Source organism: Nerophis ophidion, linkage group LG02 (genome assembly GCF_033978795.1).
Source record: "Nerophis ophidion isolate RoL-2023_Sa linkage group LG02, RoL_Noph_v1.0, whole genome shotgun sequence".
Classification (NCBI taxonomy): Eukaryota; Metazoa; Chordata; class Actinopteri; order Syngnathiformes; family Syngnathidae; genus Nerophis; species Nerophis ophidion.
In genome coordinates this window covers 85,046,847-85,071,780 of record NC_084612.1, presented here as the reverse complement: position 1 = coordinate 85,071,780, position 24,934 = coordinate 85,046,847, and the positions used below count along the sequence as shown (strand labels likewise).

The 24,934-nt window shown below is 33.6% G+C and overlaps 1 protein-coding gene across 2 annotated transcripts in view; it reads right to left on the bottom strand.

Annotated features, from left to right (window-relative positions):
- Window positions 1–24,934, bottom strand: part of LOC133546817 (multiple C2 and transmembrane domain-containing protein 2-like) — a 107,752-nt gene that overhangs the window by 35,741 nt on the left and 47,077 nt on the right. Inside the window, exons 4-10 of one of the 2 annotated variants that reach the window (XM_061892647.1) lie at window positions 24,718–24,860; window positions 21,531–21,607; window positions 18,007–18,121; window positions 11,379–11,411; window positions 7,465–7,620; window positions 7,274–7,404; window positions 7,023–7,209 (exon numbers count right to left, since the gene is read on the bottom strand). In XM_061892647.1, coding sequence (XP_061748631.1) covers window positions 7,023–7,209; window positions 7,274–7,404; window positions 7,465–7,620; window positions 11,379–11,411; window positions 18,007–18,121; window positions 21,531–21,607; window positions 24,718–24,860 — 842 coding nt within the window. The remainder of the gene's footprint in view (window positions 1–7,022; window positions 7,210–7,273; window positions 7,405–7,464; window positions 7,621–11,378; window positions 11,412–18,006; window positions 18,122–21,530; window positions 21,608–24,717; window positions 24,861–24,934) is intronic. The other variant, XM_061892653.1, reaches the window with a different exon arrangement.

The following is a 24,934-nucleotide window of genomic DNA, read 5'->3' as shown; positions in this document are numbered from 1 at the left end:
TTAAATAGGTGACAATAAATCACTTAAATAGGTGACATAAAATCACTTAAATAGGTGACATAAAATCACTTAAATAGGTGACAGTAAATCACTTAAATAGGTGACAATAAATCACTTAAATAGGTGACAGTAAATCACTTAAATAGGTGACATAAAATCACTTAAATAGGTGACAGTAAATCACTTAAATAGGTGACAATAAATCACTTAAATAGGTGACAGTAAATCACTTAAATAGGTGACAATAAATCACTTAAATAGGTGACAATAAATCACTTAAAAAGGTGACAGTAAATCACTTAAAAAGGTGACAGTAAATCACTTAAAAAGGTGACAGTAAATCACTTAAAAAGGTGACAGTAAATAACTTAAATAGGTGACAGTAAATCACTTAAATAGGTGACAATAAATCACTTAAATAGGCGACAATAAATCACTTAAATAGGTGACAGTAAATCACTTAAATAGGTGACAATAAATCACTTAAATAGGCGACAATAAATCACTTAAATAGGTGACAATAAATCACTTAAATAGGTGAAAATAAATCACTTAAATAGGTGACAATAAATCACTTAAATAGGTGACAATAAATCACTTAAATAGGTGAAAATAAATCACTTAAATAGGTGACAGTAAATCACTTAAATAGGTGACAGTAAATCACTTAAATAGGTGACAATAAATCACTTAAATAGGTGACAATAAATCACTTAAATAGTTGACAATAAATCACTTAAATAGTTGACAATAAATAACTTAAATAGGTGACAGTAAATCACTTAAATAGGTGACAGTAAATCACTTAAATAGGTGACAATAAATCACTTAAATAGGTGACAGTAAATCACTTAAATAGGTGACAGTAAATCACTTAAATAGGTGACAATAAATCACTTAAATAGGTGACAATAAATCACTTAAATAGGTGACAGTAAATCACTTAAATAGGTGACAATAAATCACTTAAAAAGGTGACAGTAAATCACTTAAAAAGGTGACAGTAAATCACTTAAAAAGGTGACAGTAAATCACTTAAAAAGGTGACAGTAAATCACTTAAAAAGGTGACAGTAAATCACTTAAATAGGTGACAATAAATCACTTAAATAGGCGACAATAAATCACTTAAATAGGTGACAATAAATCACTTAAATAGGTGAAAATAAATCACTTAAATAGGTGACAATAAATCACTTAAATAGGTGACAGTGAATGACTTAAATAGGTGACAGTAAATCACTTAAATAGGTGACAGTAAATCACTTAAATAGGTGACAATAAATCACTTAAATAGGTGACAATAAATCACATAAATAGGTGACAATAAATCACTTAAATAGGTGACAATAAATCACTTAAATAGGTGACAATAAATCACTTAAATAGGTGACGATAAATCACTTAAATAGGTGACAATAAATCACTTAAATACGCGACGATAAATCACTTAAATAGGTGACAATAAATCACTTAAATAGGTGAAAATAAATCACTTAAATAGGTGGAAATAAATCACTTAAATAGGTGACAATAAATCACTTAAATAGGTGACATAAAATCACTTAAATAGGTGACATAAAATCACTTAAATAGGTGACAGTAAATCACTTAAATAGGTGACAATAAATCACTTAAATAGGTGACAGTAAATCACTTAAATAGGTGACATAAAATCACTTAAATAGGTGACAGTAAATCACTTAAATAGGTGACAATAAATCACTTAAATAGGTGACAGTAAATCACTTAAATAGGTGACAATAAATCACTTAAATAGGTGACAATAAATCACTTAAAAAGGTGACAGTAAATCACTTAAAAAGGTGACAGTAAATCACTTAAAAAGGTGACAGTAAATCACTTAAAAAGGTGACAGTAAATCACTTAAATAGGTGACAATAAATCACTTAAATAGGCGACAATAAATCACTTAAATAGGTGACAGTAAATCACTTAAATAGGTGACAATAAATCACTTAAATAGGCGACAATAAATCACTTAAATAGGCGACAATAAATCACTTAAATAGGTGAAAATAAATCACTTAAATAGGTGACAATAAATCACTTAAATAGGTGACAATAAATCACTTAAATAGGTGAAAATAAATCACTTAAATAGGTGACAGTAAATCACTTAAATAGGCGACAATAAATCACTTAAGTAGGTGACAGTAAATCACTTAAATAGGTGACAATAAATCACTTAAATAGGTGACAATAAATCACTTAAATAGTTGACAATAAATCACTTAAATAGTTGACAATAAATAACTTAAATAGGTGACAGTAAATCACTTAAATAGGTGACAGTAAATCACTTAAATAGGTGACAATAAATCACTTAAATAGGTGACAGTAAATCACTTAAATAGGTGACATAAAATCACTTAAATAGGTGACAGTAAATCACTTAAATAGGTGACAATAAATCACTTAAATAGGTGACAGTAAATCACTTAAATAGGTGACAATAAATCACTTAAAAAGGTGACAGTAAATCACTTAAAAAGGTGACAGTAAATCACTTAAAAAGGTGACAGTAAATCACTTAAAAAGGTGACAGTAAATCACTTAAAAAGGTGACAGTAAATCACTTAAATAGGTGACAGTAAATCACTTAAATAGGTGACAGTAAATCACTTAAATAGGTTACAGTAAATCACTTAAATAGGTGACAGTGAATCACTTAAATAGGTGACAATAAATCACTTAAATAGGTGACAGTGAATGACTTAAATAGGTGACAGTAAATCACTTAAATAGGTGACAGTAAATCACTTAAATAGGTGACAATAAATCACTTAAATAGGTGACAATAAATCACATAAATAGGTGACAATAAATCACTTAAATAGGTGACAATAAATCACTTAAATAGGTGACAATAAATCACTTAAATAGGTGACGATAAATCACTTAAATAGGTGACAATAAATCACTTAAATACGCGACGATAAATCACTTAAATAGGTGACAATAAATCACTTAAATAGGTGAAAATAAATCACTTAAATAGGTGAAAATAAATCACTTAAATAGGTGACAATAAATCACTTAAATAGGTGACATAAAATCACTTAAATAGGTGACATAAAATCACTTAAATAGGTGACAGTAAATCACTTAAATAGGTGACAATAAATCACTTAAAAAGGTGACAGTAAATCACTTAAAAAGGTGACAGTAAATCACTTAAAAAGGTGACAGTAAATCACTTAAAAAGGTGACAGTAAATAACTTAAATAGGTGACAGTAAATCACTTAAATAGGTGACAATAAATCACTTAAATAGGCGACAATAAATCACTTAAATAGGTGACAGTAAATCACTTAAATAGGTGACAATAAATCACTTAAATAGGCGACAATAAATCACTTAAATAGGTGACAATAAATCACTTAAATAGGTGAAAATAAATCACTTAAATAGGTGACAATAAATCACTTAAATAGGTGACAATAAATCACTTAAATAGGTGAAAATAAATCACTTAAATAGGTGACAGTAAATCACTTAAATAGGCGACAATAAATCACTTAAATAGGTGACAGTAAATCACTTAAATAGGTGACAATAAATCACTTAAATAGGTGACAATAAATCACTTAAATAGTTGACAATAAATCACTTAAATAGTTGACAATAAATCACTTAAATAGGTGACAAATCACTTAAATAGGTGACATAAAATCACTTAAATAGGTGACAGTAAATCACTTAAATAGGTGACAATAAATCACTTAAATAGGTGACAGTAAATCACTTAAATAGGTGACAATAAATCACTTAAAAAGGTGACAGTAAATCACTTAAAAAGGTGACAGTAAATCACTTAAAAAGGTGACAGTAAATCACTTAAAAAGGTGACAGTAAATCACTTAAATAGGTGACAGTAAATCACTTAAATAGGTGACAGTAAATCACTTAAATAGGTGACAAATCACTTAAAAAGGTGACAGTAAATCACTTAAAAAGGTGACAGTAAATCACTTAAAAAGGTGACAGTAAATCACTTAAAAAGGTGACAGTAAATCACTTAAATAGGTGACAGTAAATCACTTAAATAGGTGACAAATCACTTAAATAGGTGACAGTAAATCACTTAAATAGGTGACATAAAATCACTTAAATAGGTGACAGTAAATCACTTAAATAGGTGACAATAAATCACTTAAATAGGTGACAGTAAATCACTTAAATAGGTGACAATAAATCACTTAAAAAGGTGACAGTAAATCACTTAAAAAGGTGACAGTAAATCACTTAAAAAGGTGACAGTAAATCACTTAAAAAGGTGACAGTAAATCACTTAAATAGGTGACAGTAAATCACTTAAATAGGTGACAGTAAATCACTTAAATAGGTTACAGTAAATCACTTAAATAGGTGACAGTGAATCACTTAAATAGGTGACAATAAATCACTTAAATAGGTGACAATAAATCACTTAAATAGGTGACAATAAATCACTTAAATAGGTGACAATAAATCACTTAAATAGGTGACAATAAATCACTTAAATAGGTGAAAATAAATCACTTAAATAGGTGACAATAAATCACTTAAATAGGTGACAATAAATCACTTAAATAGGTGACAATAAATCACTTAAATAGGTGAAAATAAATCACTTAAATAGGCGACGATAAATCACTTAAATAGGCGACAATAAATCACTTAAATAGGTGACAGTAAATCACTTAAATAGGTGACAATAAATCACTTAAATAGGCGACAATAAATCACTTAAATAGGTGACAATAAATCACTTAAATAGGTGAAAATAAATCACTTAAATAGGTGACAATAAATCACTTAAATAGGTGACAGTAAATCACTTAAATAGGTTACAGTAAATAACTTAAATAGGTGACAGTGAATCACTTAAATAGGTGACAAAAAAACACTTAAATAGGTGACGATAAATCACTTAAATAGGAGACAATAAATCACTTAAATAGGTGACAATAAATCACTTAAATAGGTGACAATAAATCACTTAAATAGGTGAAAATAAATCACTTAAATAGGTGACAATAAATCACTTAAATAGGTGACAGTAAATCACTTAAATAGGTTACAGTAAATCACTTAAATAGGTGACAATAAATCACTTAAATAGGTGACAATAAATCACTTAAATAGGTGACAATAAATCACTTAAATAGGTGAAAATAAATCACTTAAATAGGTGACAATAAATCACTTAAATAGGTGACAATAAATCACTTAAATAGGTGACAGTAAATCACTTAAATAGGTGACAATAAATCACTTAAATAGGTGACAATAAATCACTTAAATAGGTGACAATAAATCACTTAAATAGGAGACAATAAATCACTTAAATAGGTGACAATAAATCACTTAAATAGGTGACAATAAATCACTTAAATAGGTGAAAATAAATCACTTAAATAGGTGACAATAAATCACTTAAATAGGTGACAATAAATCACTTAAATAGGTGAAAATAAATCACTTAAATAGGTGACAATAAATCACTTAAAAATGTGACAGTAAATCACTTAAAAATGTGACAGTAAATCACTTAAAAAGGTGACAGTAAATCACTTAAAAAGGTGACAGTAAATAACTTAAATAGGTGACAGTAAATCACATAAATAGGTGACAATAAATCACTTAAATAGGTGACAGTAAATCACTTAAATAGGTGACAGTAAATCAATTAAATAGGTGACAGTAAATCACTTAAATAGGTGACAGTAAATCACATAAATAGGTGATAATAAATCACTTAAATAGGTGACAATAAATCACTTAAATATGTGACATAAAATCACTTAAATAGGTGACATAAAATCACTTAAATAGGTGACATAAAATCACTTAAATAGGTGACATAAAATCACTTAAATAGGTGACATAAAATCACTTAAATAGGTGACAATAAATCACTTAAATATATGACATAAAATCACTTAAATAGGTGACATAAAATCACTTAAATAGGTGACATAAAATCACTTAAATAGGTGACATAAAATCACTTAAATAGGTGACATAAAATCACTTAAATAGGTGACAGTAAATCACTTAAAAAGGTGACAATAAATCACTTAAATAGGTGACAGTAAATCACTTAAATAGGTGACATAAAATCACTTAAATAGGTGACAGTAAATCACTTAAATAGGTGACAATAAATCACTTAAATAGGTGACAGTAAATCACTTAAATAGGTGACAGTGAATCACTTAAATAGGTGACAAAAAACACTTAAATAGGTGACAAAAAAACACTTAAATAGGTGACAGTAAATCACTTAAATAGGTGACTGTTAATCACTTAAATAGGTGACAAAAAAACACCTAAATAGGTGACAATAAATCACTTAAATAGGTGACAATAAATAACTTAAATAGGTGACAGTAAATCACTTAAATAGGTGACAAAAAAACACTTAAATAGGTGACAGTAAATCACTTAAATAGATGACTGTGAATCACTTAAATAGGTGACAAAAAAACACTTAAATAGGTGACAATAAATCACTTAAATAGGTGACAATAAATCACTTAAATAGGTGACAGTGAATCACTTAAATAGGTGACAAAAAAACACTTAAATAGGAGACAGTAAATCACATAAATAGGTGACAAAAAAACACTTAAATAGGTGACAATAAATCACTTAAATAGGTGACAATAAATCACTTAAATAGGCGACAATAAATCACTTAAATAGGAGACAATAAATCACTTAAATAGGTGACAATAAATCACTTAAATAGGTGACAATAAATCACTTAAATAGGTGACAATAAATCACTTAAATATGTGACAATAAATCACTTAAATAGGTGACAGTGAATCACTTAAATAGGTGACAAAAAAACACTTAAATAGGCGACAATAAATCACTTAAATAGGCGACAATAAATCACTTAAATATGAGACAATTCCGTGAATTCCTGGCAGGAAGTGAGAATGTTGTGGACTTCCTGTAGCAGCAAACATGCAGTTCTTCTACAAGACAAGATGGCGGCCACTCACGTAGTTGTCCAGCTGGTTCTGACGCTGGCCGGGAAGGTCCAAGGGTGCGGCGCTGAGGTCCGAGATGGCCACGCCGCTGCAGGCGCTGAGCGCCACCAGGAAGACCAGGCGACCTCGGCCCTGGTCCAGCGAGAGCGTGAAGACTTGTCTGGTGTCCAAGGGAACGCCGGCCAGGTCCGCCTCGCACCTGCCAACAGAACCTCCTCAGAAGCAGAACCAGAACCGCCGGCGTGATGACGGCGTTTCCTCACGTTCCCAAACACTCCTCTGCCCGTCGCCCCTCTTTGGACCAGAGCTCCGCCTCCAGGACGCTGGGGAGGTCCGGGAAGAGGTTGAAGGTGAAGCGCTCCCTCCACTGAGGCCGGGGCGAGCCACACTGGTCCTGCGGGGCGAGTGGCGTGTGTGAGCGCCCCGGTCCAGAGCGGGAGGGGGCGGGGCCTACCTTGCTCTTGAAGCGCTGCTCGCCCAGGCGGAAGCGCACAAACACCTGGCCGCCGTGCGCCTCGGCCGGCACGTCCTGGGCCTCCACCGCCGTCACCGTGGCAACCGCGCTCCACAGCTGACTCCTCCTCAAAGACTCGGACGGACTTCGGGAAGTCTGTGGAGAAGAAGGACATTATTAGGTCCACCTGCACCATGTTGCCTAGCAACCAGCCACACCAGGCTTTCCTGCCTGCTCAAACAAAACATCCCCATGTAGTTTGCTGTCGCCGCCACAAGGGGGCAGTAGCGGACTCTGCAGAATCCACCAGCTTCACGTCGCTCTGCATGCGCTATAAAAATAATGCACCAGCCTCAACACCTCTTTTGAATTTCTTGTATATTTATATAGCACTTTTCTCAAGTAACTCAAAGCGCTTTACATAGTGAGACCCAATATCTAAGTTACATTTAAAGCAGTGTGGGTGGCACTGGGAGCAGGTGGGTAAAGTGTCTTGCCCAAGGACACAACGGCAGCGACTAGGTTGGCAGAAGCGGGAATCGAACCTGCAACCCTCAAGTTGCTGGCACGGCCACTCTACCAACCGATTTATTGTCACCTATTTAATTGGGGGCCACATGTAAATATTCATGAATATTCACATTTTTACACAATTTGAATGAGCAATTATGTTTAATTACTGTATTCTTTAACAAGAGATTGAGGGACAACTTGCTTTAAAGGGGAACATTATCAGCAGACCTATGTAAGCGTCAATATATACCTTGATGGTGCAGAAAAAAGACCATCTATTTTTTTAACCGATTTCCGAACTCTAAATGTGTGAATTTTGGCAAATTAAACGCCTTTCTGTTTATCGAGCTGGAGGCCATGACGTCAGAATCTGACGTCTCCGAGGTAACACACCCACCATTTTCATTTTCAACACATTACAAACACCGGGTCTCAGCTCTGTTATTTTCCGTTTTTTTGACAATTTTTTGGAACCTTGGAGACATCATGCCTGGTGGGTGTGTTGTCGGAGGGTGTAACAACACTAACAGGGAGGGATTCAAGTTGCACCACTGGCAAGAAATCTGCCGCCAGACCCCCATTGAATGTGCCAGAGTGTCTCCACATTTGACCGGCGATGCTAAGACAGACATGGCACAGAGATGTATGGATAACCTGCAGATGCATTTGCAACCATTAAGTCAACGAAATCACAAAGGTGAGTTTTGTTGATGTTGACTGCCAGCTAATCGATGCTAACATGCTACGCTAATCGATGCTAACATGCTATTTACCGGCGGTGCTAAAGCAGACATGGCACAGAGATGTATGGATAACCTGTAGATGCATTTGCAACTATATTACGTTTCCTTCCACCCACATTTAATGCGAAACAAACACTTACCAATCGAAGGATTTAAGTTGCTCCAGTGTCAAAAGATGCGAAAGTCCTGATCGTTTGGTCCGCACATTTTACCGGCGATGCTAACGCAGCTATTCGGCCATGCTATGGCTATGAATAGCGTCAATAGCTTCAGTTTCTTCTTCAATACTTTCATACTCCAACCATCTGTTTCAATACATGCGTAATCTGTTGAATCGCTTAAGTCGCTGAAATCCGAGTTTGAATCCGAGCTAATGTCGCTATATCTTGCTGTGGTATTCCCATTGTTTGTTTACATTGGCAGCACTGTGTGACGTCACAGGGAAATGGCCAGTGTCTTCGCAGAGAGCGAAAATAAGGCACTTTAAAGCTTTATTTAGGGATATTCCGAGACCGGTAAAATTTTGAAAAAAACTTCAAAAAATACAACAAGCCACTGGGAACTGATTTTTATTGTTTTTAACCCTTTTGAAATTGTGATAATGTTCCCCTTTAACATCAAGGTGACAAGCAGATATTTATGGACGTTTTTGTTTTTTTTAAACCTATAAAAAATGGGGGGGGGGGTCCTTTTTTTAAATTTTTTTTATTTTCTTTGCTTTGTCATGAAAAAGGGAGGTTTTTGTGGTTGATGCACTAATTGTAAGTGTATATTGTGTTTTTTATGTTGATTTAATAAAAAAAAAAAAAATAAAATTAATTATTATTATTTTTTTTTTCTAATAAAAATTAATTTAAAAAAATTCTGCAGCCCGGTACCAATCGGGCCACGGCCTGGTGGTTGGGGACCACTGCACTACAGCACCTTGAGTTGGAGTCTTTAATCTCGTTATATGCAAATATAATGACAATAAAGTCCATTCTATTCTATTCTATATAAACACAAACACACACATACACATATATACATATATATACACAAATATATATACACACACACACATACACATATATACATATATATACACAAATATATATACACGCACACACATACACATATATACATATATATACACAAATATATATACACACACACACACATATATACACACATACATATACACACACACATACATATATATATATATATACACAAATATATATACACACACACACACATATATACATATATATACACAAATATATATACACACACACACACACATATATACATATATATACACAAATATATATACACACACACACACATATATACATATATATACACACATACATATACACACACACATACACATATATACATATATATATACACAAATATATATACACACACACACGTACACATATATACATATATATACACAAATATATATACACGCACACACATACACATATATACATATATATAAACAAATATATATACACACACACACATACACATATATACATATATATACACAAATATATATACACACACACACACATATATACATACATATACACACACACATACATATATATATATATATATATATATATATATATATATATATATATATATATGTATATATCTGTGTGTGTATATGTATGTGTATATATATGTATATATCTGTGTGTGTATATGTATACACACACACGCACACACACACACACACACACCATTTTTTTTGAAGAATCAGCTTTTGGGTTAAAAAACATCAACTATTATTGATATTATAATTATTATTGTAATTATTATTGATGTTATTTTTATTATTATTTAAATTTTAAATATTGATACTAGTATAATTATTATTGATATTATAATAATTATTATTGATATTACTATTGCTGTTATTCATAATTTTTTAAAGATGTTTGTAACTTATCATAATTTATAGCTCAGTTGGTAGAGTGGCCATGCCAGCAACTCGAGGGTTCCAGGTTCGATCCCCGCTTCTGCCATCCTAGTCACTGCCGTTGTGTCCTTGGGCAAGACACTTTACCCACCTGCTCCCAGTGCCACCCACACTGGTTTAAATGTAACTTAGATATGGGCTTTCACTATGTAAAGCGCTTTGAGTCACTTGAGAAAAGCGCTATATAAATATAATTCACTTCACTTCACTTATAAATCAAATAATATATTAAAAGTTGTGTTGAAAGGAGAATCGATTCTGAATGTAATCTTCAGCTGTGGAAGCTGAATCAAAGTGTGACAACACTTCTAATTGATTTGTGCAAATACAAGTACATTTATTCACAAGGACTCTATTGTGCCACATTATTTGCAGCCTGTGGCGGGCCCCATGTGGCCCCATGTGGCCCCATGTGGCCCCATGTGGCCCCATGTGGCCCCATGTGGCCCCTGGCCCTTGTACTTCAACATGTTCTCAGACCGAGCATGCAGATCACCTCCCTCTGTGTCTAATGTCACTTTCCTTTTCTTTGACTCACTTCCATCACAAGAGTCTGCCTAACATAATAATGACGTTTTTTTTTTTTTTTTTAAAGCATCACCACGTGCGTGCAGACGTTCTCTTTTAGTGTAGTTACTTCCAGAAAACATCATCAGAATAAAGATTGATAAAAGTCTTACCCGACTACTGCCCTTGCGGATTTGCTGCCAGCGCTGCGGGGGAAGCATGCGTGTTAGGAGCGGGGACAACCAGGAAGTTAGATACAGCTCACAAGGAAACATCAATGCTCAAAGGAAGAGTCAGCCATGGCCCCGCCCCTCACTGTCTCCGCCCACTAACACTGAGGTAGCCCTCCTATTGGATAATGATACTTAACAGGACAAACATTAAATCAGGCTGACAAATGTATTATGTTTCTTAACTCAACTGTCAATCAAATTAAATAGAAAATTAAAACACAGCTTTGCCACTTGAGTCATATTTTTTTGCGCTTAAACTTCTCTATGGCTCTGTTCATGTTGTCATGACTGCCACAAGTGGTGGAAAAGTGAATTACAACCGAGTACCACTGCAGCTGAGAAACACCTTTTTTCCCTGGCCTTTTAGGGCAGTGGTTTTCAACCTTTTTTCAGGAATGTACCCCCTGTCAACATTTTTTTAACTCAAGTACCCCCTAATCCAGGGGTAGGGAACCTATGGCTCGCGAGCCTCTTTTGATGACTGCATCTGGCTCTCGGATAAATGTTAGCTGCCATTGCTTAATATGATAAGTAATGAATGATTCCAGTGTTAAAAAGAATGTTCAAAATATAAAAAATTCTCATGCGTTTTCAATCCATCCATCTGTTTTCTACCGCACCCGTTCAAGAATTTGCGTTAATGGTAAGAAGTTATTTATTTATTCTTGGTTAGAGTGGGGCTTCTTCAGACCTTATTTTTCAATAAGTCTCTCAGTTGCTTTCCAGCGATTGTATTTTTCTCTTTCGTTTTCGCTCGCGCTCTGGCTCCAGCCCCGACCCCGCCTGTCCTCCTAGCTGCTGTTTGTAACAGAGCGACGGGTGATTAGATAACAAGGCCCAGGTGGGCCATCTACGCACCTGTCGCTGATTTCGAGGCCGGTCCTGGCACACCCCAGTTCGCTGCAGGCCAGCAGGCCACGCCCCCTTCCACAGTTAGCTCGAGAATAACAATGATATTACAAAGAATAAGAGACCTATTATACTCTAGAAATGTTGGTCTTACTTAAAAATGCATGCGTTTAGTTTTGTTCAGTGTAAAAAAAATATATTATATGGCTCTTACGGAAATACATTTTAAAATATTTGGCTTTTTGGCTCTCTCAGCCAAAAAGGTTGCCGACCCCTGCCCTAATCAGAGCAAAGCATTTTTGGTTGAAAAAAAGAGATAAAGAAGTAAAATACAGCACTATGTCATCAGTTTTTGATTTTTTTAATTGTATAACAGTGCAAAATATTGCTCATTTGTAGTGGTCTTTCTTGAACTATTTGGAAAAATAGATATAAAAATACTAAAAACTTGAGAAATAAACAAGCGATTCAATTCTAAATGTAGATTTCTAGACATAGAAGTAATCATCAACTTAAAGTGTCCTCTTTGGGGATTGTAATAAAGATCCATCTGACTTCATTCTAAACATTTCTTCACAAAAAGTAAATCTTTAACATCAATATTTATGGAACATGTCCACAAAAAATCTAACTGTCAACACTGAATATTGCATTGTTGTATTTATTTTCGCAGTTAATGAACTTACATTCTTATTTTGTTGAAGTATTATTCAATAAATATATTTATAAAGGATTTCTGTATTGTTGCTATTTTTTAGAATATTTAAATAAAATCTCAGGTACCCCTTGGCATACCTTCAAGTACCCCCATTTGAGAACCACTGCTACAGGGGCCCCGGCCCTAAGGTCAAGAGACACTGGCGTAAACAACTCCATTTTCACTGAATTTTTGTGCGAGGTGACTTACAAAATTTGTAGAAAGTTTCTGTTAGTTAAAAGTGCATTGCTTAAGTTTGTTTTGTTTTTAAAATAATGTAATGCTTTTTAATGCCCTTTTAATGCAACTTGAAGCTAATTATTGCTTTTAATCTCCTTTCAATGGAACTTGAAACTAATTTCATGCCTTTAATGCCCCTTTTAATGCAACTTAAAACTAAAGTTTATTTGGCATTGAAATCAATTCCTGAAGTGGCAGCGTGGCACTAAAATAATGCAGACATTAAAAGGGAATAAAAACATCATGATTTTTTATTATTATTATTATTGTCACTAAAAGCCCTTTTTAAGATGGCGTCAGAGATTTTTAATGCAACTTCAAAATAACGACATGATTTTAAATGCAACTTAAAACTAACAATGTATTTAAAGCCCTTTTATTGCAACTTAAACATATTGTAATGCTTTTTAATGCCATTTTAATGCAACTTAAACATATTGTAATGCTTTTTAATGCCATTTTAATGCAACTTAAATCCAATGAAATGCTTTTTAATGCCCTTTTAATGCAACTTAAAGCTAATTATTGCTTTTAATGTCCTTTCAATGGAACTTGAAACTAATTTCATGCTTTTAATGCCCCTTTTAATGCAACTTAAAACTAAAGTTTGTTTTGCATTGAAATCAATTCCTGAAGTGGCAGCGTGGCACTAAAATAATGCAGACATTAAAAGGGAATAAAAACATCGGGATTTATTATTACTATTATTGTCACTAAAAGCCCTTTTTAAGATGGCGTCGTCAGGGATTTTTAATGCAACTTCAAAATAACGTCATCATTTTTAATGCAACTTAAAACTAACCTAATCTATTTAAAGCCCTTTTAATGCAACTTGAAACTAATTTAATGTTTTAAAGCCCTTTTATTGCGACTTAAAAATAATGTAATCTTTTTTAATGTCCTCCTAATGCAACTCAAACATATTGTAATGCTTTTTAATGCCATTTTAATGCAACTTAAATCCAATGAAATGCTTTTTAATGTCCTTTCAATGGAACTTGAAACTAATTTTATGCTTTTAATGCCCCTTTTAATGCAACTTAAAACTAAAGTTTATTTGGCATTGAAATCAATTCCTGAAGTGGCAGCGTGGCACTAAAATAATGCAGACATTAAAAGGGCATAAAAACATCATGATTTTTTATTATTATTATTATTGTCACTAAAAGCCCTTTTTAAGATGGCGTCAGAGATTTTTAATGCAACTTCAAAATAACGACATGATTTTAAATGCAACTTAAAACTAACATAATGTATTTAAAGCCCTTTTATTGCAACTTAAACATATTGTAATGCTTTTTAATGCCATTTTAATGCAACTTAAATCCAATGAAATGCTTTTTAATGCCCTTTTAATGCAACTTAAAGCTAATTGTTGCTTTTAATGTCCTTTCAATGGAACTTGAAACTAATTTCATGCCTTTAATGCCCCTTTTAATGCAACTTAAAACTAAAGTTTGTTTTGCATTGAAATCAATTCCTGATGTGGCACTAAAATAATGCAGACATTAAAAGGGAATAAAAACATCAGGATTTATTATTATTATTATTATTGTCAATAAAAGCCCTCTTTAAGAGGGCGTCGTCAGGGATTTTTAATGCAACTTCAAAATAACGTCATAATTTTTAATGCAACTTAAAACTAACCTAATGTATTTAAAACCCTTTTAATGCAACTTAAAACAAATTTCATGTTTTAAAGCCCTTTTATTGCAACTTAAAAATAATGTAATCTTTTTTAATGTCCTCCTAATGCAACTTAAACATATTGTAATCATTTTTAATGCCATTTTAATGCAACTTAAATCCAATTAAATGCTTTTTAATGCCCCTTTAATGCAACTTAAAACAAAGTATTGCTTTTAATTCCCCTCTAATAGAACTATTTCCTGATTTTTAATGCAACTTAGTTGTAAACCATTTATTTTATTATTGTGACATTATCATTGTTTTTACAGCCCTTTTAATGCCACTTAAAACTAATTTCATGTTTTAATGCCCTCTAAATGGAACTTAAAATAATGTATTGCTTTTAAATGCCCTTTTAATGCAACTTAAAACAAATTTTTGTTTCTAATGTAATTTTAATGGAACTTGAAACTAATTTTATGCTTTTAATGCCCCTTTTAATGCAACTTAAAACTAAAGTTTGTTTTGCAATGAATTAGATTTCTGAAGTAGCAGCGTGGCAGTAAAATAATGCAGATGTTAAAAGGGGGGTGGTCATAGGATTTATTTTTATTATTATTGTCATTAAAAGCCCTTTTTAAGATGACGTCGTCAGAGATTTTTAATGCAACTTCAAACTAACCAAATTTTTTTAAAGCCCTTTTAATGCAACTTAACAAATAATGTAATTCTGTTTGATGCCCTCTTAATGCAACTTAAAAATAATGTATTGCTTTTTAATGCCCTTTTAATGCAACTTAAAACTAATGTAATGCTTTTTAATGCCCTTTAAAGCAACTTAAAACGAAATACTGTTTTAATGCCCTTTTAATGGAACTAATTTCCTGAATTTTAATGCAACTTAGCTGTAAATCATCTGTTTTATTTTTATTATATTATTATTACCATTAATGTTTTTAAAGCCCTTTTAAGGCCACTTAAAACTAATTTAATGTTTTAATGCCCTTTTAATGGAACTTTAAACTAATTTCCAAATTTTCAGTGCAACTTAAAACTAAGCCCCTTTAATGCAACTAAACATGTTTTTAATGCCCTTTTAATGCAACTTAAAAATAATTGTATGTTTTGCAATGCCCTCTTAATGCAACTTCAAAATAATGCAATGCTTTTTAATGCCCTTTTAATGTAACTTAAAACTAATGTAATGCTTTTTAATGCCCTTTTAATGCAACTTAAAACTAATGTAATGCTTTTAAAGCCCTTTTAATGAAACTAATTTCCTGATTTATAATGCAACTTAGTTGCAAATCATCTGTTTTATTATTATATTATTATAATTAATGTTTTTAAAGCCCTCTTAATGCAACTTAAAACTAATTTCATGTTTTAATGCCCTTTTAATGCATCTTAAAAATAATTCAATGCCCTCTTAATGCAACTTTAAAATAATGTAATTTTTAACTTCTCTTTGACTCTGTTAATGTTGTCATGACTGCCAACTAAAACTAATGTAATGCTTTTTAGTGCCCTTTTAATGCAACTTAAAATAAATTATTGCTTTTAATGCCCTTTTAATGGAACTAATTTCCTGATTTTTAATGCAACTTAGTTGCAAATCATCTGTTTTATTATTATATTATTATAATTAATGTTTTTAAAGCCCTCTTAATGCAACTTAAAACTAATTTCATGTTTTAATGCCCTTTTAATGCATCTTAAAAATAATTCAATGCCCTCTTAATGCAACTTTAAAATAATGTAATTTTTAACTTCTCTTTGACTCTGTTAATGTTGTCATGACTGCCAACTAAAACTAATGTAATGCTTTTTAGTGCCCTTTTAATGCAACTTAAAATAAATTATTGCTTTTAATGCCCTTTTAATGGAACTAATTTCCTGATTTTTAATGCAACTTAGTTGCAAATCATCTGTTTTATTATTATATTATTATAATTAATGTTTTTAAAGCCCTCTTAATGCAACTTAAAACTAATTTCATGTTTTAATGCTCTTTTAATGCATCATAAAAATATTTCAATGCCCTCTTAATGCAACTTTAAAATAATGTAATTTTTAACTTCTCTTTGACTCTGTTAATGTTGTCATGACTGCCAACTAAAACTAATGTGATGCTTTTTAGTGCCCTTTTAATGCAACTTAAAATAAATTATTGCTTTTAATGCCCTTTTAATGGAACTAATTTCCTGATTTTTAATGCAACTTAGTTGCAAATCATCTGTTTTATTATTATATTATTATAATTAATGTTTTTAAAGCCCTCTTAATGCAACTTAAAACTAATTTCATGTTTTAATGCTCTTTTAATGCATCATAAAAATATTTCAATGCCCTCCTAATGCAACTTTAAAATAATGTAATTTTTAACTTCTCTTTGACTCTGTTAATGTTGTCATGACTGCCAACTAAAACTAATGTGATGCTTTTTAGTGCCCTTTTAATGCAACTTAAAATAAATTATTGCTTTTAATGCCCTTTTAATGGAAGACATTTCCTGATTTTTAATGAAACTTAGTAGTAAATCATCCGTTTTATTATTATTATAATATTATCATTAATGTTTTTAAATGTCCTTTTAATTCAACTTAAACTCATTTCATGTTTTAATGCCCTTTTAATGGAACTAAAAAATAATGTCATGCTTTTTAATGCCCTTTTAATGCAACTTAAAGCTAATTATTGCTTTTAATGTCCTTTCAATGGAACTCAAAACTAATTTCATGCTTTTAATGCCCTTTTCAATGCAATTTAAAACTAGTTTGTTTTGCAATTACAATAATGCAGACGTTAAAAGGGAATAAAAACATCTGATTTGTTAATATTATTATATCATCATTAAAAGTACTTTTAAAGATGGCCTCCTCAGAAATTTCTATTGCTTTTTAATGTCCATTTTAAAGCAAATTCAAACTAATGTCGTGATTTTTAATGCAACTTGTAAATCATCCGTTTTATTATTATTACTATTATTATTATTATTATAATCAAAAGTACTTTTTAAGATAGATTTTCCCATTGTGTAAGTCCCTCCCCGTATGAGGGGCGTGTCCAAAGACTGACTCCGCCTCTGAAAGACTCTGCAAAGCTGCTGGAGAAGCCATGCGGGCGAGAAAGAGGTGTAAGAGCGCCCCCTACTGGTCCTCGTCTGCTGTCCCCGTCTCTGTGCACCAGGGTCATGTCCAGCAGGACCAGTCCCATGTCCTCCTCCAGGCTGTTGGGGTCGTCCAGGTGCAGAACCAGCTCGTTGACCCTGGGGTCCCAAGTCAAAAGAAAGATTTATTATTTCACACTTCCATAGAGAATTCTAACCAGCAGTTTTAGACGGTTAATTAGGTCCAATCTTGGTCATTTGAAGTTATTTTGTGACTTTTTTTTCCCCGCAAGTCCTCATTCGTTACAGCTTCAACGTTTTCAAAACAACAAAGTCGTCGTTTTGCAGAAAAATAAACTAATTGACTGGATTTCACCATTTATTGTTTAATGATAGTTGAAGTTAAAGTGTGGTGAAATGATTCTCTGCAGTCAACTAATCATCTTTGATGTCCCCCTGGGAGGTGAGGGGAGCAGTGAGCAGCAGTGGTGGCCACGCCCGGGAAACATTTTTGGTGAATTAGGGAGGTAATGACTACCAGTTTTTTATAGTCTTTGGTTTGACTCGGTCTTTGATTCCAACTCTCGGCATAAATACATAAAAAAGTAAAGAATTAATAGAGTTAACATTATGGTAATAATAATGATAGTAATACTACAAATATTACGATGTTAATACAAATAAAATACATGTTAAGTAAATAATTATTGGAGTTATTAATGAATCATAGTAATAATGTTGTAGTAATAATTAATATGATAAAAATACTACAAGTATGACGTTAGTGTAAATAAAGTAAATAATTAATGGATTGATTAATATATTGTAGTAATAATTAATAATATGATAGTAATAATACAATTATGAGGTTAATAAAAATAAAATACATTATGTAGTAAAGGATTAATGGAGTCAATATTATAGCATAGTAATAATATTATACTAATAACGATATAATATGATGGTAATAACACAAATATTATGACATCAATACAACTAAAATACAAGATAAAGTAAAGGAGTTATTAATATAATATTATAGTAATAATTAGTAAAAAAAAATTATAATGCAATTTTCGTGATGTTAATGAAAATAAACACATGATATAGTAAATCATTAATGAGGTATTAATATGATACAGCAAAAATATTACAGTAATATATGATAACAAATATGATAGTAATAAAGAAAATATTATGACGTTAATGAAAATAAAATACATGATAAAGTAAATCATTAATGAGGTATTAATATGATATAGCAAGAATATTACAGTAATATATGATAACAAATATGATAGTAATAAAGAAAAAATATGACGTTAATGAAAATAAAATACATGATAAAGTAAAGGATTAATAGAGCTAGCATTATATTAAAAATAATATGATAGTAATAATACAAATAATACATTAATGAAAATAAAATACATGATAATGTAAATAATTATTGGACTTATTAATATTATAGTAACATTTATAGTAATCATGAATAAAATATGATAAAAATAATACAAGCATGATGTTAGTGAAAATAAAATACACGATGAAGTAAGTAATTAGTGGAAATATTAATATAGTAATAATTAATAATATGATAGTAATAATACAAATATGAGATTACTAAAAATAAAAATACATGGAGTTAATAATATAATAGTATAGTAGTAATGATATAATATGATAGTAATAATACAAATATGATGTTAATAAAAAATAAAATACAAGATAAAGTTAAGTAATAATGGAGTTATTAATAATATAATATAGTAATAATATAGAGTAATAATTAATAAATATGATAAAAATAATACAAGTTTTACGGTGGTGAAAATAAAATACATGATAAAGTAAACAATTAATGGAGTTATTAATATATTATAGTAATAATTAAAAATATGATAGTATTAATACAAATATTATGAGGTTGATAAAAATAAAATACAGGATAAAGTAAGGGATTAATGAGTTAATATAATAGTATAGTAATAATATTATAGTAATAACAACATAATATGATAGTAGTTATGCAAATATTAATACGTTAATGAAAATAAAAATACATGATAAAGTAAAGAATTATTGGAGTTAACATTATAGTAATAATTATGATAGAAATACTACAAATATGACGTTAATGAAAATAAAATACATGATAAAGTAAATAATTATTGGAGTTATTTATATTATAGTAATAATATTTATAGTAATACTTTAGAAAATAATATGATAAAAATACAAGCATGATGTTAGTGAAAATAAAATACACGATAAAGCAAATAATTAATGGAGTTATTGATTTATTATAGTAGTAAATAATAATATAGTAATAATACAAATATGAGGTTGACAAAAATAAAATACAAGATAAAGTAAAGGATGAATGGAGTTAATATAATAGTATAGTAATAATTTTATAAGATAGTAATTATGCAAATATGACGTTAATAAAAATAAAAATACATGATAAAGTAAAGAATTGGCTTTTTCTTATATAGTAATAATATAATAGTCATAATAAAAGAATATGATATTGATCATGTAAATATGATGTTAATGAAAATAAAAATACATGATAAAGTAAAGAATTAATGGAGTTAACATTATAGTGATAAAAAATGATAGTAATAATAAAAATATGACGTTAATGAAAATAAAAGACACAATCAAGGAAAGAATTATTGGAGTTAATAATACAGTAATAATAGTTATAGTAATAATTGATAAAAATCATATGATAAAAATAATACAAGTATGACAGTGAAAATAAAATACACGATAAAGTAAAGAATTAATGGAGTTAATATAGTAATAATTAATAATATGATAGTAATAATATAAATATGAGGTTAATAGAAATAAAATACATGATAAAGTAAAGGAATAATGGCATTGATAATATAATAGTATAGTAATAATAATATAATATGATAGTAATAAAAAATATGTTAATAAAAATAAAACACAAGATGAATGTAAGAATTAATGTAGTTATTAATAATATAATATAGTAATAGTATTATAGTAATAATTAATAAAATAATATGATAAAAATAATACAAGTTTGACGTTAGTGAAAATAAAATACACGATAAAGTAAATAATTAATGGAGTAATTAATATATAAGAACATTTCAGCATTTTCTTAACTTGTTACAGAATAATATCAAAATGTCACATACTAATAAATGTGTACACACATTAAAGTAATAAAATAAAGTTTACAATTAAAATTTATATTAATGTCTGTTGAGCATACTTGGTGTATGTTCAACAGACATTAATAAAAACTTGAATTGTAAACTTTATTTTATTACTTTAATTTCCAACACTATACTTTTATTATTGTTATTATTATAACTGTTATTATCTTTTATTTGCATTATTCTGTCAATATTATCATTATTTATAATAATAAATATATTGTTGAATATTAAGGAGCATAAATAAATGTACTGAATTGTTTACATACTTAAAAAAGGATGTGATTTGTACTTATTGATCCATCCATTCATTGATTAGTCCTCTGAGTGCATAGTTGAGCAGATGATTGACAGACAGCACTCACTTGTCCATGTCCAGGCTGCTCAGCAAGACACTGGCTGAGCCCATGAAGTCGTCCGTGGTCAGGTCGCGGTCGTACACCTGCGTCGGGGCGCAGGCTGTTACCATGGCAACACTTTGCCGCGATGTTGCCAGGTGGAGGGGGGAGGCATGGACGCGGAGAGACACACACACACACACACAGACAGAAACACACACCCAGACACACCCAAAACATCCCCCTACACGCACACACAAAGACAGACAGACACACACATGTACACACTCACACACACACACAACCACACAAAGAGACAAAGAGACACACCCAGACACACCCACAACAATCCGCTCCACGCACAGACACCCACCTACACACAGACACACTCAGACGTGCCCACAACACCCACTTACACACACACACTCTCTTTCTCACACAAAAACAACACCCCCCCACACAGACACACACACACACACACACACACCCACATACAGAAACACACACCCACAACAACCCCATGCACGCACACACACAGAGACAGACACACACGCACACAGAGACACACACCCCCCCCCCCACACACACAAACAGACAGACACACACCACACACACCACACACACTCACACACAGAGACAGACACACACTCACTCAGACTTGCCCACAACACAACCCTACACGCACGCACACACACACACACACACACACACACACACACAAACCCAAACACACCCACAACAGCCCCCCCCACACACACACACCCACAGACACACACACACGCACTCTCTCTCACAAAAAACAACACTCTCCCCCACACAGACACACACACCCACCACACCCACATACAGAAACACACACACCCAGACACACCCACAACAACCCCATGCACGCACACACACAGAGACACACGCACCCAGACACACCCCCCCCCCCACACACACACAAACAGACACACACACACCACACACACTCACACACAGAGACAGAGACAGACACACACTCACTCAGACTTGCCCACAACACAACCCTACACGCACGCACACACACACACACACACACACACACACACACACACACAAACCCAAACACACCCACAACAGCCCCCCCCCACACACACACACCCACAGACACACACACACACACGCACTCTCTCTCACAAAAAACAACACTCCCCCACACAGACACACACACCCACCACACCCACATACAGAAACACACACACACAGACACACCCACAACAACCCCATGCACGCACACACACAGAGACAGACACACACCCACAAACCCAAACACACAAACGCACACAGAAACACACACACCCAGACACACGCACACACTCTCACACACACACTCTCACACACACACACACACACACGCACTCTCTCTCACACAAAAACAACACTCCCCCCGACACAGACACACAACCACCACACCCACATACAGGAACACACACACTCAGACACACCCACAACAACCCCATGCACGCACACACACAGAGACAGACACACACACACAAACCCAAACACACACATGCACACAGAAACACACACACCCAGACACACGCACACACTCTCACACACAAACACAACACCCCCCCACACACACACACACCACACACACAGAGACAGACACACACACACTCAGACTTGCCCACAACACCACCCTACACGCACACACACACCCACACAAACCCAAACACACCCTCAACAGCCCCCCACCCACACACACACACCCACAGACACACACACACACAGACACACCCACAACAACCCCATGCACGCACACACACAGAGACAGACACACACCCACAAACCCAAACACACACACGCACACAGAAACACACACACCCAGACACACGCACACAATCTCACACACACACACACACACGCACTCTCTCTCACACAAAAACAACACTCCCCCCGACACAGACACACAACCACCACACCCACATACAGGAACACACACACTCAGACACACCCACAACAACCCCATGCACGCACACACACAGAGACAGACACACACACACACAAACCCAAACACACACATGCACACAGAAACACACACACCCAGACACACGCACACACTCTCACACACAAACACAACACCCCCCCACACACACACACACCACACACACAGAGACAGACACACACACACTCAGACTTGCCCACAACACCACCCTACACGCACACACACACCCACACAAACCCAAACACACCCTCAACAGCCCCCCACCCACACACACACACCCACAGACACACACACACACAGACACACCCACAACAACCCCATGCACGCACACACACAGAGACAGACACACACCCACAAACCCAAACACACACACGCACACAGAAACACACACACCCAGACACACGCACACACTCTCACACACACACACACACACACGCACTCTCTCTCACACAAAAACAACACTCCCCCCGACACAGACACACAACCACCACACCCACATACAGGAACACACACACTCAGACACACCCACAACAACCCCATGCACGCACACACACAGAGACAGACACACACACACAAACCCAAACACACACATGCACACAGAAACACACACACCCAGACACACGCACACACTCTCACACACACACACACACACGCACTCTCTCTCACACAAAAACAACACTCCCCCCGACACAGACACACAACCACCACACCCACATACAGGAACACACACACTCAGACACACCCACAACAACCCCATGCACGCACACACACAGAGACAGACACACACACACAAACCCAAACACACACATGCACACAGAAACACACACACCCAGACACACGCACACACTCTCACACACAAACACAACACCCCCCCACACACACACACACCACACACACAGAGACAGACACACACACACTCAGACTTGCCCACAACACCACCCTACACGCACACACACACCCACACAAACCCAAACACAGCCTCAACAGCCCCCCACCCACACACACACACCCACAGACACACACATACACCCACAGACACACACTCACACAAAGACACCCACACAAACCCAAACACACCCACAACAGCCCCCCCCACACACACACCCACATCCACACACACATACACACTTACACAAACACACCCACAACAGCCGCCCCCACACACACACAAACACACCCACAGACACACACACCCACACACACACCCTGGCCCCCCCTGCACTGCAGGTCCGAGGGAGTCCCCACCTTGATGTAGAGTCTCTGTCCGAGGTTCCTGATGGGGATGGAGAAGTTCTCGCTCCAGGTGGGATTGAGGTTCTTGAAGACCACTTTGCTCTTGTAGATGGTCTTCCCCTCCAGTTTGAACTTGACGTAGGGGTCGCTGGTGCCTGCAAACATCATCTCACTCTTTATCAGTGACATAAAATCATATTTTTATGGTTCATTTATTTTAAATTTGTAC